The sequence below is a fragment of the Myodes glareolus genome, chromosome 9, assembly GCF_982192425.1.
Source record: "Myodes glareolus chromosome 9, mMyoGla1.1, whole genome shotgun sequence".
NCBI lineage: Eukaryota > Metazoa > Chordata > Mammalia > Rodentia > Cricetidae > Myodes > Myodes glareolus.
The window spans coordinates 69,498,285-69,513,696 of NC_142034.1; the positions used below are offsets into that span (position 1 = coordinate 69,498,285).

Sequence of the window (15,412 nt, forward strand, 5' to 3'; positions counted from 1 at the left end):
GTGTGTGTGTAGTGTAGTATATACTCACATGCAATGACACACAAGTGGAGGACAGAGGACAACTAACAGCTAACGGCAATCAGTTCTCTCCTTCCACTATGTGGCTCCTGAGGATTGAATTCAGGTTGTTAGATTTGGTGGCAAACTCTTTTACCCACTGAACTATGTCACCTGTCCTACTTTGGCTATTTTTATAAACTTCTCATAATCTTTTTGCCAAGAAGAAAGCCTTCCTTTGGGGCCAGGGACACAGACAGCTCAGCAGTTAAAAGTACCCACAACTCTTCCAGAGGAACCAAGTTTAATTTCCAGAACCAACAGGGTAGCTCACAACTGTCTATAATGCCAGTCCCAAGGGATCTGATGCCCTCTTCTGGTCTCATCAGACATCAGGCACACACATGGTGCACAAATACACATCCAGACAAAACGCTCATACACATTAAATAAATAAGTAAATAAATTAACTTTTTAATTAAAAAATAAAATTTAATTTTTTAAAAAGGGGAACCTTTGGGACTGGTGAGATGGTTTAGGAGGTAAAGGTGTTTGCCTCTAAGACTGATGACCTCAGTTTGACCCCCAATGACTCATGGTAGAGAGAACTGACTCCCCACACTTGTCCTCTGTTCTCCACACAGGCACTGTGGCGCGCACACACACACACACACATGTGCACACACACATATTTATAAAAATAGAAGAATAAAAAGGGAACCCATGATCTCGGGGCATTTGCTTCAGGGTGCATTGGCTGCCTCCCATAGAGCTAGCAGCCACTCTCACCGAGAGTAGTCATGACAAAAGCCAGTCCTTGGTGCTGATAGAGTCAATGCCTTTGTATGCCATTGGCGTGGTTGGGTTGGGTTGTTGAACTAATTCTAGAGGGTGGACGGAGACAGAAAGACCAAAATCAGTTCCAGACACATCACCTCTGGCCTGCCGACTTCCTGCATTTAGTAGTTGGCTCAAGACCCCTAAGGTCTCTCAGTCTAAGCAGGGCCTGGCATTGCTGAAGTCACAGCCACTCCATCTACTTCCTCACGGTGTCATCCACGATGATGACGGCACAGTTGAAGGGAACATATAGTGAATGAGAAAGCTTTGGTGTTAAGCTCCTTTGCCGTGTGAACGTGGCCACATCATTTCTTCTCTCCTGGCTGAGACAAAAGATCAAATGTTAAATACAACTGCAGCTAAATATGGTGATATTCTCCCATAATCTAAGGATTTGGGAGGTGGAAGCAGGAGGATCATGAGTTTGAGGCCAGCCTGACAACCAAAACAAAACAAAACAAAACAAAACAAAAAACAAAGCAAACAAAAAACCCAAGCACAGTGCTTCAAAGATGATTTACCGGCAAAGGGAGCTTGCTGCTTTAGCAGAGGACCCAAGCATCCATGACTCAGGACTGACAACTGTCAGTCACTCCAGGTCCAGGAGACAAAATACCCTCTTCTAACCCCAGAAGCACCCATATGGATGTGGTACACACACACACACATACACACACACACACCTCGATCCACTTATGCATAAATAACAATGAAGCAAACAGGGGCTGGGTAGATGACTCAAGAGATAAGGGTCCTTACTGTCAAGGCTGATGACCTGAGTTTCATCCCTAGGACCCACATGGTGAAGGGAGAGAACTGGCTCCCAGAGGTTGACCTCTGGCCTCCACACATGTGTGAGACACACACATACCCACGCTTGCTAAATAAAGCATAAAGCAATTTTATAAAGCATTTTTTGGGGTGTAGCTCTCTGGTCAAATGCTTGGCAAGCTGGGAGATATTTAGAAGATTGAAAGTCCAGGATAGATAACAAGCGTGAGATTAGAGGCATCCATGGCATTTTCTGTGGCACCTCCATGGCACAGAGGCTTGAAAAATTATTTAGAAATAAAACATGCAGGAGGTTTTATGCAATGATCAGATTGTGTTAGTCAGAGGTCAAAGGGCATGGGGACATGAAGAACGTGACATAGAAAATTCTGATTAAAACAACTCGAGCAGCCATGGCCCAGCGTTTCCTGTTCTTCCTCCTTAGTTCAGTCATGAGCCCTTCCCATCTATCTGCCTCAGTTTCCTCTCTTGCTCTTGAAGCAGTGGGTAAAGCCTTAGGCAGAATTATGAGTATTTTCTCACTATTATCAAACTGGCTGTCTTTAACCATACATAGGAAACAAACTCAGTCTTCAAAATTCTGAAATTTGAATCTCTGCAAATGAACCTGCATAGTTTGAAACGAATTGCTTCATTACATTGGGTAGCCTTCTGTTTGTTGTTTGTTTGGTTTTTTTTTTTGAGAGAGAGTCTCAAGTACCGAGGCTAGCCTCAAGTTCACTATGCAACCAAATATGACCTTGAACTTCTGGACCACCTGTCTCTACTGCCCCAGTACTAGGATTACAGGGAAATGTCACCATGTCTGGCTTTAAATTGATGACTTTAAAAATGTTTATTTTGTTTTTAATCTATGTGTGTAAGGGGGAAGGGGTATACTCATATACATATGGATGTCTATAGAGGCCAGAAGAGGGCATTGGGTCCCCTAGAATCAAGTGGGTGCTAGAAATGGAACCCAGATTCTTTGGGAGAGCAGCCAGTGCTCTCAACCATTTAGCCATCTCTCCAGGTCCCAGGGTGACTTTTAAAAAAGAATCGTGGGAGCCAATGAGAAAGCAGAGTACATGATGATGTTGCTGCCAGAGGCTGGAAACCTGAGTTCAGTTCCCAGAACCCACGTGCTGGATGGAAAGAACTAATTCCACAAGCTGCTCCCTGTTTTCCATGAACCATGACTGGTGCACACTCACGGAAGTCACACATACATACATGCATACCTACATAGTTATTTTAATTACATTTTGTGTATGGGAAGGGCACACACACACACATACCACAGTGATTGTGTGGTGATCAGACCACAGCCAGCAAAAGTTGACCCTCTTCTTCCACGTGTGGGTCCTGGGATCAAATTTAGACTGTCAGGCTTGATGGCAGAAGCCTTTACCTACTGAACCATCTCAATAGCCCAATAAATATTATTTTTAAATTTAAAGTAGTTTTGGACTGGGGAGAGGACTCAGTGGATAAAGCGCTTGCCATTCAATTATGAAGACTTGCGTTCAGATCCCCAGACCCCATTTAAAGACAGACCTGATGGCACACATCTAAAATCCCAGCCCTCCTATAGTGAGTGACACAGACAGGAGACATCCTGGAATCTTTCAGGCAGCCAGCCTGGAGGATACAGCAGACATGAGACCCCGTCTCAAACTGGGGGAAAGGTGAGGACTGACACTTCTGACCTCTACACACCCAATGCACAGCGAGATTTTTTTTTAATTTATTTTTATGTGAATTCATGCATGTGTGTGTGTGTGTGTGTGTGTGTGTGTGTGTGTGTGTGTACATGTGTGTGCACGCGCAGTTGTCTGTGGAGGCCAGGAGGAGGGTGTCAGATCCACTGGAGCTGGCGACACGGTTGAGCCACCAGGTATGGGTGCTGGAAAGAGAAGTCAGGTCCTCTGGAAGAGCAGGGAGGACTCAGCCACTGAGCCATCTCTCCAGCCCCGCAAAGATTCGTTTAAAAGAATTTCTGTTGGGCTCTATTGGTTTAGCAGACAAACTTGAGGGTGCTGCCTCAGATAGTGCCGGAAGACAGGGACTCGTGTCTTCTGGGAGCCCCCTGAAGACATTGAAACATTGTTTGCTTAGATGACCTTTCCAAAGCCCACCTTTTCTGAAAGGGTGAGTCAGATGTGCACATCTGTGGGGCCATCGTGTGTTTTGATAATACAACTGTCCTGATGTTGCTGGCCCCACCCCTGACCTGCAGCATCCTTAACTGTGAGACTTATTTGAAGAATGCCTGGGGGTAGGACTGGAGGAGCTGTCCCCAGGGCACACAGGCTCCTGATAGAATGCTGTCATCTGATCCTGGCCCCCAAAGTTCAGTGGGACTGCCACACATCTCAGGTGTGGGACAGTGAGACCGGCTGCGAGCGGTCAGCCGGGAGAAAGTGGTCCGGACTCCTGCTGCTGCTGTTCTCTGGTCTCGTGAGCCTGTCTGGGACACGGGGAGCGGGGACCCCAGAGGGCAGATCAGGAACCTGACAACATAAGACAGAGCTGAGCTGTAGCCTTTAGAACTTGAAGTAGCATCAGGTGGGGGGGGCATGCTCCATGTAGACCAACAGATGCCTGTCCTGCCCCGTGGAACATCAGCAATAAAAGATTCCCAAGACCCTTCCTACCCAGGCAATCCTCTGGTAACTTATCTGAGCCTAAGGACGACAGGCCCACCGGGGGCCTGCTATGTCTCAGGGGGGGCTCTATCCTGTCTCCATCATCTTTCCCATCAGGCATAGAGGAGGCGGGGTGCTGAGCATGCAGGCCGTACGCTGTGAGCAGTTGAAAGACTGCTTTAGCTCATCCCGTCTCACTCCTGACCCCACTCTTCACTCTAGGTGGAGGAAACACAGACAGAACTCCTGGAGACACTGGACAAAGAGGGAAGGATCCTGCTGGAAGGACGGCATGAAGCGGCTGGGCAGGGTGAGGACCGAGAGGGCCCAGGAGGCTCCTCAGGGGGCCCTTGGCCTCAGAGGGGTGATGGGACTTTCCTCTTGGGGTGTGCCTTTAGCATTCTGTCACCAGGCTCTCTTTTATTCTCTGTCTTCCTTTATTCGAGCATCTCCCCCACCACGTCTGTTTCTCTTTCGTTTTAAAAGCATCTATAGGAAGTCGACCCACCTTAGGTGGGCGTAGCAGCACACGCCTATAATCCCAGCAGTTGGGAGATGAGGCCACACAAGGATCAGGAATTCAAGGCAAGCCTCTGCTACACACACACACACACACACACACACACACACACACACACACACACTGGAGGTCAGCTTGGGCTACTCCAAACTATATCTCAAAAGGGGAGGGGTCAGAGTCTAGAAAACCCAGACAAACGAAATCACTCTTTTTATAACCACCTTCTATCCTTACAATGATGACTCATAAAAATTATGACTAGGATGGGGCTAGGGAGATGGCTCCGTGGATAAAAATGCTTGTGGCACAAGTGTGAGGACCTGAGTTCAGATCCCCAGAACTCGTGTAAAGGTGAACCACCGTGTGCGTCTATAATGAGATCGGAGGGGGAGACAGTTGAACTCCCAGGATCTCACAGTCCAACTAACCTAACGTCTGCAGGGCAAACAAGATCAACAGCTGAGGCTACCCTCTGACCTCTGCTGTGTCTGTGCTCAACACACACCATATACACACACAGACATAGAAGAAATTTTGGCTAGGATAGTTAGATATGGTTCAGGGCTCGCAATCCCATCACACACAAAGCTAAAGGTAAGAGGACCACTGTATGTTTGAGGACATTCCAGGCAATGAAGTGAGTTAAAAAACCGACTGAGATACACAGCAAAAACATGTCTCAAAAAAATTAAGCCAAGACTGGAGGGACAGCTTAGCAGCTGAGAATATGTTCTGCTCTTTTGGAGGACCCGAGTCTGACTCCCAGCATCCACATCCAGGAGTTTACAGCCACCTGAACTCCAGTCCCGAAGAAACAAATCCTCTCTGCCAGCTTCCACAGGTATATGGTCATGTCATATACCCCACACAATCAGACAGACACACACGCACATACACACACAATTAAATATTTTTAACTAAATCAGTTTTTGTCACATTCTTAGTTTTTAAATAATTTAGAATTGAAATGAGTAAGTGCATGCGTATTTATTTTTTCAGATTAGCAAATCACACCTACAGCATCGGTATGTGCAACACTGGTGACGGGTAGTGCATTTACCATGCATGCAATCATGATTACCACTCCGTTCCAGGACATTCTTCTCCTCACCCCAAAAATAAACACCCAGCAGTCGTCACCCCACATCTTCCCACCAGCCTCTGGCAACTGCTAAACTGCTCCCTAATTTCACAGTATCAGATAACCTGGCTTACTTCACCCAGCAAGATGCTTCCATGTTACAACATACATCCGGGCTCCACTTCTTTTTTATGGCTGAGTAACACACCACTGAATAGACATACCATGCTTTGTTGACTTATTCATCATGTATATCTAAGCTGTCCTGTCTCCAGTGACCGTGAATGGTACCACTGGCCCAATGTACTTTGCCTCACCTTACATGTAAGAGGAAGACGATGGTATTTCTATACTCACCCTTTGGAGAAACTTCCAGACTCTTTTCCATAGTAATTGTCCCACTTCGTGCTCTTCCCAGCGAGGTCTGAGGGTCCCAGTGGCTCCACAGCCTTGTCAATATGTGGGCTTTGTCCACTGCTGTCCTCATTGTGGTGAGCATCTCGTTGAGAGTGTTTGGAGTTTTGTTTGTTTTATTGCTATTATTTGAGACATAAGCTCACTGTGTTACATAGGCCAGCCTGGAATGAGTAGCCCAACCTGGCTTCCAGCTTGCAGTGTTTCTCCTGCCTCAGCCTTCTGAGTCTTGGAATTAAAGGTATGTGCCACCACACCCAGCCGATTTGTTTACTTTCAAGACTGGGTGTTAGTAAACCCACCAGCCTGGCCTCAGCCTCCTAAGTGGATGTGTAATGCCACAGAGGAATGAATGACACAGTTCCCAGATTATTGGGGCTTTTTGTTTTTTGGTTTTTGGTGGGTTTTTTTTGTTGTTGTTTTTTGTTTTTTTGAGACAGTGTTTCTCTGTAGTTTTGGAACCTGTCCTGGAACTCACTCTTGTAAACCAGGCAGGCCTCAAACTCACAGAGATCTGCCTCCCTCTGCCTCCTGAGTGCTGGGATTAAAGACTTGTGCCAACACCACCCAGCAACTGAACTTTTGATCTGCATTTCCCTGACTACCAACTGGTTGATATTTGTTTTGTATACTGTTGGCATTTGAGATAGCTACTTTGGAAAAGTTATGTAAGTTTTAACAACATTGAAATTGACTTTGAAAATGAACATATAGGCTCTTGACCCTTCTCCAGAATTAATGCTTACTTGTTTTTGTTCTGTTTTGTTCTTTTTGAGATTGTGGGGGGAGGTCTCACTAAGTAGCTCTGCCTGTCCTGAAACTCACTATGTAGACCAGGCTGGCCTTGAATTCATAGAAATCTGCCTATCACTACCTCCCGAGTGCTGAGGTTTAAGGAATGTGCATTAAGCATGTTACCAAATCCAGCTATAAAAAGCTGGTTCAGATTAAACTTCTTGGTTCGTACTGTAATCCAAAACTCAGGAAACTGAAGCAGGAGGATGATGGAATTGGAGGCCAGCCTGGGCTACAAGGTGAGGAGGCCCTGTCTCATAAAAAATGAAGCAAGTCTAGACCATCACACCCAAGGGTTGCTTGCTTCTTGAGAGTTTAGACATTTAGATTTGGTTCTTAAAAGTGATCCTTTTCATGAAGACTTGCTTCTCGGCTGGCAGTCCATCCTTCTTCCACTCTCAGTAACATAGTAACTAGGACAGAGGTCTGAACAAGTTTCAAACTTTTGAAACATTGACATTGACACAGAATGTTTGGCAATAGAATTAGAATCCCTAGAAGACAGCTTAACACTAAGCACCCCCTCACAAGCATAAACTGCTGCTCAGCCTCTGTCCATTCTGCCGATTTCTGTCTAAAATCTACCTTCTCCGCCTACATGACTACGTGGGAAAACCTCGCCCTGTGGGCACTGGTTTAATAATATTTAGTAAAATAAACATATAGATGCAAAGTGACCCACTATGGGGCCCAGGGGGATTGCCTGTAGGGGATCCTCCCAGTAGTCAGAATTCTACTTTTCTTTTTTTTATATATATATAAAGTATATTGCATTTATTTGTGTGGTAATTGTGTGCATGTGTGTGTATACGTGTGGGGGGTGTGCACACATACCACAACATGTGTGGAGGTCAGAAGACAAGTCAGTTCTCTCCTCCTGCTACATGGGTCTTGGGGATCAAACTCAGATCATCATAGTGAGACCCTAACTCAAGCAAACAAAGATTTATTTGGAATTGTTTTTGCTAATAGTTGTGGTTGTCATTGTTTGGGCTACACAGGGTCTCACTGTGTAGCCCTAGCTGGCCTGAAACTTACTATGTAGACCAGGCTGGCCTGGAACTCACTGAGAACCACCCGCCTCAGTCTCCCAAGCGCTGGGATTAAAGGCGTGTGTTTAAACACCTGGTTTTATTTTGGTTTTTTTTTTTTTGTATGTGTGTGGGGGGGAGGGAGGGAGAGAGAGAGAGAGAGAGAGAGAGAGAGAGAGAGAGAGAGAGAGAGAGAGACTCACTATATAACCTAGGCTGGCTTTGAACTCCTGGTAATCCCCCTGTCTCAGCCTTCCAACTACTGTTTACAGGTGAGAACTACCTGTATCTAGCTGTAGGCTTTCTCTTCTGTGACTCTGGCTCTTTGGCTGTAGTTAACTTCCTTCCCAGTCACCCCTGTGGCACTTCTCTGCCTGGTCATTGGCCGTTTCTGAGTGATCAGAGGGGCCTGGGGATTTCCCAAGAGGGTTTCTGGGAAGGCGGAGTGGTATCTCTCACCAGACTCATAGTGGGATGGGTGGATCTCCAGAGCCCTGCACTGCCCATCTGGGAAGACCTGGCAGGGCTCTTTCCCCTGGACCCTGCCCGTAGAGACAACCTGGTAGAACTTCTTGGCCCCACTTCACAGATGAAGTGATGAACTTTGAGCATGTGCCGTCACGTCTTACCGTCTCTCAGTCTTGAGATAGGGGAGGTGGGAGGAAGGACTACAGGGATTCCTGCCACAGATGCCCTGTCCTTTTTGTGACTTTACGGCACAGCTTCGGCTGCATGCCTTTCTTTCCCCTGGCCTGCTGCAGCAGGACACCATCAGGCCTGGGGCAGGATCCATGGCACTGCCGGTCCTCCTGCAGCATCCCTGCTGCAGGGTCCTTGTGGCTGAGCCTCAGGGACACAAGAGCACCCACTGCTCCCCTTTATGTTCCCCAGGGATTTGTGAAGCCCCTCGAAGGTCTCTGACTCCGGTCCTGCTTCCTTTCTGTGGCTGTGATGCAGACTGACCAGGAGCAGCTTCGAGAGGAAAGGGTTTATTTGACTTACGCTTCCAGGTCACACTCTATCATTGAAGGAAGTTAGGGCAGAAACCTGGAGACAAGATCCACGGAAGAGTACTGATTGCCAGCCTGCTGTCTGGCTCTCATTTGCCCATGCTCAGCCTCTTACAATAGCCCAAGCCTCCTGCCAGACCACAGTGGGCTGAGCCCTCCCATATCAATTAGCAGTCAGGGCAATGGTCCACAGGATATACCCACAGGTCAATCTGACCTAAGCAGTTCCTCAACTGAGGTTCCATTTTCTTTGTCTTTTCTTTTCCTTTTTAGTTTTTCAAGACAGGGTTTCTCTGTGTCACCCTGACTGTCCTGGAACTCACTCTGTAGACCAGGTTGGCCTCAAATGCAAAGATTCGCCCACCTCTACCTCCCAAGAGCTGGGATTAAAGGCATGCACTATTACCATCTGGCAAGGTTCTCTCTTCTTAAGTGACTCTAGGTTGTATTTAGTTGATAATATAACCAGCACAGCTCCTGAGAGCAGAAGATGAAGCTCCTGAAAGAGACAGCTGAAGACCATTGCAGTCCAGTCCAGTGGGCCCCGGGGTGATAATCAGCACCTTGTAGACCTCAAGGAGCTTGGCGGAGGTTTTGTGGAAAGTTTTTGAGTTTATAGGGATCTCCTGTCTTCACAGCCCTGCAGATATCAAGTGTACAGGAGAAAGACTCTTCTAGTGTCTCCGTCCAAGAGGCTAAAGCCTCATCGCAGGTGAGAAGGGCCTGGTCATTTGGGTTGGGTTGGTGGGGAAACGCAAGGGGGACCCACATGGAGCTCCAAAGTGGCCAAAATGATGCCAGTAGGTTAAGGAGGACTGGGGTGCTTGCTTTCCATGTATCCTGACCAGATGGTTGGCTAAGGGGACGTGGCATGCTATCAGGGTTGCCCTCCTTTTGAATGGTATCATCTGTTTTGTGGGGTTTGAAGGGTAATTAAGAATATTATTATTATTTGTGTATGTTTTTGCTTCTATGTGTGTCTTTGCTCCATTTATATGTGTGATGCCCTCAGAGGCAGGAAGAGGTTGTTGAATACCCTGGAAAGAGCTATTTTAGACAGTCGTGAGCCATTCTGTGAGTGCTGGGAACTGAACTCAGACCCTCTAGAAGAGAAGGTAGCACTCCTAACCATTGAGCAATATCTCCAACCCATCAGCTTTATTAGCTTGACACATCCTAGCACAGCTGAGGTAGACCGTTTTGATGAGGAGCTGTCTGCACTGGGGTTGGCCTGGGAGGTATTGCCTCAGTTACACTAACTGATGTGGGAAGACCCAGCCTGGTGTGGGCGACACCCAACACCCAGGAAATTCAGAGGGTCCTGGACTGTGTAAGGGTGAAGAGATCAAACTAGCACAATTGAGCAAGCATGTGAGTATGTATACATTAATTTCCCTGTTTTTTTTTAATACTGTGAATGTGCTGTGACTAGCTATTTAAAGTTCCTGCCTTGACTTCTCCACAATGATGGGCAGTAACCAGAAGTTGTGAGCTGAAATGCACCCTCTTCACCCCTTACTCCTAAGCTGTTTCGTGTTGAGATGTTTGGGTTTTGTTGTTTTGGTTTGGTTTTTAGAGCCTGTCCTAGAACTAGCTCTTGTAGGCCAGGCTGGCCTCAAACTCACAGAGGTGAAACACACTTGCCTCTGCCTCCTGAGTGCCGGGATTAAAGGCACCGCCGCCCAGCTGTGTTGGGATGTTTTATCACATAGCAGCAGAAATGAAAGCAGAGCATTTCCCAAGACTGTCAGAGGATCTTGGGGATGGCATGGACTGTAGAATGGGGCTGGCATCATGAGGTCCAGGGATGGCGGTGTCCTGAAAGCAGATGCTGAGAAAGACTTCTCGGAGGGATGAGGTCTAAGCCCGTAAGATACTTAGGATCCTTCAGTGAAGGGAAGCCCTCAGCAGCATCAAGTAACCTGCTCAAAAGCATGGAGGAAGGAGAGAAAACAGGGTGTCTAAGGAAGTCCAGGACGCCAGAGTTGTAGGAAGGCCAGGGGTGAGCAAGGGCCATAGGCAGGGACTGAGCCTAGGAGTATAGGAAGAGGTTGGCCTCTGTCACAAAGGGAATGGCTGGGAAGATCTCTGTCAGGGGAAAAGTACAGAGAACGTGCCCTGAGTATGGAGTACAGTGTGATGCTGAGCCCCTGCATAGACAGAAGTGGAGGATGAGAACCAGATAGAGCACAGCATGGCTGAGCTTTGAATGTAGCTTGACTTTGGTCTGAGATAATCATGACGTCATCCCAAGAGTGTAGGGACAGTATTAACTCTTCTCACTACTGTGGTCAAATACGTGACAAGAAACAACTTAGGGAAGGAAGAGATCACATTGGCTCATGGTTTGAGTCACTCCATCATGGTGGGAAGGTGTGGCAGCTGATCACGTTGCACCCACGGTCAGGAAGCAGAAAAGCGATGAGCCGTGATGCTCAGCTCGCTCTGTCCTTTTTATTCAGTCCAGGACCCCAGCCTATGGCATGGTGCCACCCAGACCTCAGTGAACCCGATCTAGAAACATTCTCACAGGCATGCCCAGAGGTTTGTCTCTTGGATGATTCTAGATCCTGTCAAGTTATCAACCAATATTAATCACCCAAGAGCCATGAAAGGCTATACAGTGAGAGGTGGGGCTGGGATATTTCAAATCCTAGTAGCCGTGGGTTCAACCTGCTCTGCTAGGTGGTGTATGATACAGGCCAGAAGCACACTGAAGGGCCCCAGTCCTTCCCTTTAAGCTGACGTAAAGAGAATCACCTTGACAAGCCCAGCTCTTTGCTTCCTGTTCCCTCCTCCAGAACTCCTGTGCAGTGCTGGCCTCATCACAGGAGGCCACCCACGCCCAGATGAACAAGGTGGAAGGGTCCATCCTTAGCCAACTCTATAAGAACCACATCCAGGTGGGTGCAGAACCCTGGCCAGCCTTTATCCTTGGTGCTGTGGGGAGGTCATGGGCAGACAAACATAGAGGACAGGCCTCAATCCTGAACCACACCCCTCACGAGAGCCCAGCAGCAAGAGGGGCCTCAGTTCACACCAAGAGAGGCAGGCGGACAGATGGTTGGAGCACACAGCTCTATGGGTTCAGAGGGAACTTGGAACAACCAGCAAACCTGACGCAAGGTAGCGCGTCAGCCTACTGAACTACTGCTGTGGGCCCAGCAGACACAGGGCTCAAAGGGGCCCCTGGGAGGATGAGAGAAATGCAGCCTTGGCTGTGAAAGGAGATCACGCCAGACCAGTGCCGTGAGCTGCTGGCAAGATGGGGAGGGGGGTAGGGGAGACCCACGTCCCTCACTACCTGCTGATTGATGGGGTCCCTCTGTGTTCTTCTCTAGGACTATGGGAGCCCCGGCCCATTCTGGGAGCAAGAGCTCGAGAGTTTGCACCATGTTATTGAGATGAAAAATGAGCGAATTCATGAGCTGGAGAGGCAGCTCCTCCTGCTAGAGATGCTGGTCAGTGCTGGGCAGGCAGCAGGCTACCACTTTCTGGACATTTCCAGTTCCGGCTTATCCCACACCCCGCCCCTCACTCCCCAGCCCACTCCTGAGAGCTTGTCTCTGCTATTCCTGCCAGGAGTCTGGTTTGGGTCAGGCAGCAGCTTCATGTCACCTGACTCCTGTCTTTTCTTGGGCCGTCAGGTCGCTGTAACTAGGGCAGCGCTGGGGCCCCGGCAGCCCCTGCTCCTCAGAAGGGGTGGCAGCTGTCACACTGCAGGCAGGGGCTGAGGAAGGAGGTGAGGCCCGTAGGTCAGGCAGGCAGAGGAGGTTAGCCTCAGCAAAGATAGAACTGGGGAACTGAGATCCTTCAAAGATCCAGAACTGACGCCTCAGAACCCTGGGGCAATGTCACCCTTAGGTTCTGTCAATTTGCAGGATTGGTTCTTTGGGTTTTTATTAGATTGATTGATTTTGTGTACATATGGGTGGGTGGGCGCATGCCTGGCATGCATATGGAAGAGGGCAGATGACAATTTGCAAGAGTAAGTTTTCTTCTTTCACCATGAGAGTTGCTGGGATTGAACACAGGTTATCCAGCATGTCAGAAAATGCCCTTTACACCCTAAGCCATTTTTCAACCTTTTTGTTGTTGTTGTTGTTTAAGATTTATGTGTGTGTTTTGTCTACATGCATGCATGTGCACCACATGTATGCAGTACTCACAGGGGCCCGGAGAGGGTGTCAGATTCCCTGCAAGAGTTACAGGCAGTTATAAGAAGTCTTGCGGTGGCACTGGGAATCAAACCTGGGTCCTTGGCATGAGCAGCCAGCTCTTAACCACCGAGCCATCTCCCCAGGCCCGGCAGAGCCATCTTACCAGCACTGGTTTTGTTTTTTACACTCTCTAAGGTCGAGTCAACAGTTCCACCTTAACTCGGGCCTTGTTTCCAGTTAGCGGCTCACTCCATAAAGTGAAGGACTAGCCTAGAAAAAAAGCAGTGGCCGGGGGAGAGGCACTGGCACCCACTGTGCCCAGTGAGTGAAACAGCTTTCCACGCTCCTTCTCGGTTTGTTTCAGAAAGAAAAAAATCTGATATTAGCCCTGAAAAACACCACCCTGCGGCAGGAGGTTGAGGACCTTCAGTTCCAAGCTGGGAACAGGCTGACTGTGTCAAGGTAGCCACCATCCCCTTTCTCCCACTCCCAACCTTCTGCCAGAACTTCCAGCTGGGCGGGACCCGGAAGAGCCTGGGGACTGGATGGACAAGTGGGCCCAGGTCCTGTCTTGGGAACATGACTCCTCTTTCCTTGGGAGTCAGGAAGTCCAGTTTCTCAACAAGAGAAAGAGGAAACAGGAAACAGTCCACCTGAGCAGGCATGTGTGGAATGAATCGGTCCTGAAGCTTTGTAAGTGAGCGCTGATGTCCCATGACGTGGGCAGTTGAATACGTGACCTAGTCTCTGGTGGAATCCTGCTCTGGATCCTAAGAACTAGGTCCCGTTATCCCCGTTTGCTTATGAGGAAACTGAAACAAACACACTCCATGTCACCTAAGGTGACCCAGCGAGGTGTGAGGCTCGGTCTGGAGTCACCCAGAGCTCCACCTGTGGGGATTTGGCAATTGGCCAACAACTAGAACACCCCTCACATACAGGCAGTAAGGAGGGGAGTGGTTGGGGGGACACCTTGGAGAGAGCTGGTGTCACACCCCTTCCCCACATGTGTGCCTCAGGAATGATTCCTGGGGGAATGAGTTGGTTCAGGCTCCCTGCTCTGTCGGTACCACAGGCAGTTCCGGAAAGATCTACTTCAGGACCTGGAAAAGGAGTCGCAAAGCGACCACTGCTGCAGCAGACGGAGGAGCCACTGAACCGTCTGAGTCCTTCGGGCCTGTGCCTCCTCCATCTTACCGTGCCCTCCGCTGCACCTCAGAGGCCTCTGTCCTCATCATATAGACACGGGCCCTGGACCCACCATGGCTCCTGGATTCACCACTTCCTCCAAAGTCTGTGGAGAAGAGGGCAAGACTCCATTCTTCTCCCAGGACGGACTAGGTGGGCAGGAGGAGATGTGTATAGGTAACAACACTCGTGGCAGAGGTTGGGCCACCAGCATCACCCAAGAAGTGCCTTCCCTTAGTTGGTCCAGAGAATAAACAAGTACAGTTACAGCCCCCACCCGGTCCTTATGAGGGCATCCAAGACTTCTCCAACGGCAGCTGGCGCCTCTTTGACCATCTGACAAAGGGGACAGTCCCCCCCCCCCCCCAGATCATCAGCTTTACAGGCAACTCACGGACCCATCCAAGTTCTTCTAACCACACCCGTAATTCTCACTCGGAGAAAAACTGTGAAAGACGCCATCCAAGAGAAAAGAATACTGTATTGTTTTTGTTGAGATGGGGTCTTGCCACATAGCCTAACTTTGAACTCAAAACCGCCACGCCTCAGCCTCCTGCACACTGGGAACACGTGGGGCATGCGCTGCCACACTCAGCGGGATAAAGCACTGAATTTGCTGCGTGCTCAGCACTGTGAATGTTTTTAAGCATATGTAGCTGAGGTCTTAATGTGAAAATTAAATCTTTTTGTTAAAAATAAAATTTTGTTTTCACGTTCTTCTCCGTGAGGATGTATTTCATTCTGCGTTGTCTGCTGCGGCGGTGAAATTCGCTGACAAAAGCAACCGAAGGGAGGAAAGGCTGATTGCGACTCAGGATCCCAGGGAGATAGCATTCATCATGGTGGCAGGAGCATGAGGCCTGCCTGTCACATGACATCAGCAGCCAGGAAGGAGTCCAAGGCTATTAAGCCTGAAGGCCCACTCCCAGCAACATACTTCCTCCAGCAAGGAAGTGA

General features: G+C 48.6%; 1 protein-coding gene across 2 annotated transcripts in view; it reads left to right on the forward strand.

The window, feature by feature from the left end:
- The window catches only part of Ccdc69 (coiled-coil domain containing 69), a 26,620-nt gene extending 11,448 nt beyond the window's left edge, over nt 1-15,172 (forward strand). Inside the window, exons 2-8 of one of the 2 annotated variants that reach the window (XM_087910621.1) lie at nt 4,479-4,566; nt 9,746-9,819; nt 11,909-12,010; nt 12,449-12,568; nt 13,632-13,729; nt 13,873-13,960; nt 14,343-15,172. In XM_087910621.1, coding sequence (XP_087766747.1) covers nt 4,479-4,566; nt 9,746-9,819; nt 11,909-12,010; nt 12,449-12,568; nt 13,632-13,729; nt 13,873-13,924 — 534 coding nt within the window. In that variant the 3' untranslated portion in view covers nt 13,925-13,960; nt 14,343-15,172. The remainder of the gene's footprint in view (nt 1-4,478; nt 4,567-9,745; nt 9,820-11,908; nt 12,011-12,448; nt 12,569-13,631; nt 13,730-13,872; nt 13,961-14,342) is intronic. The other variant, XM_048437729.3, reaches the window with a different exon arrangement.
- The last annotated feature ends 240 nt before the right edge of the window (nt 15,173-15,412 follow it).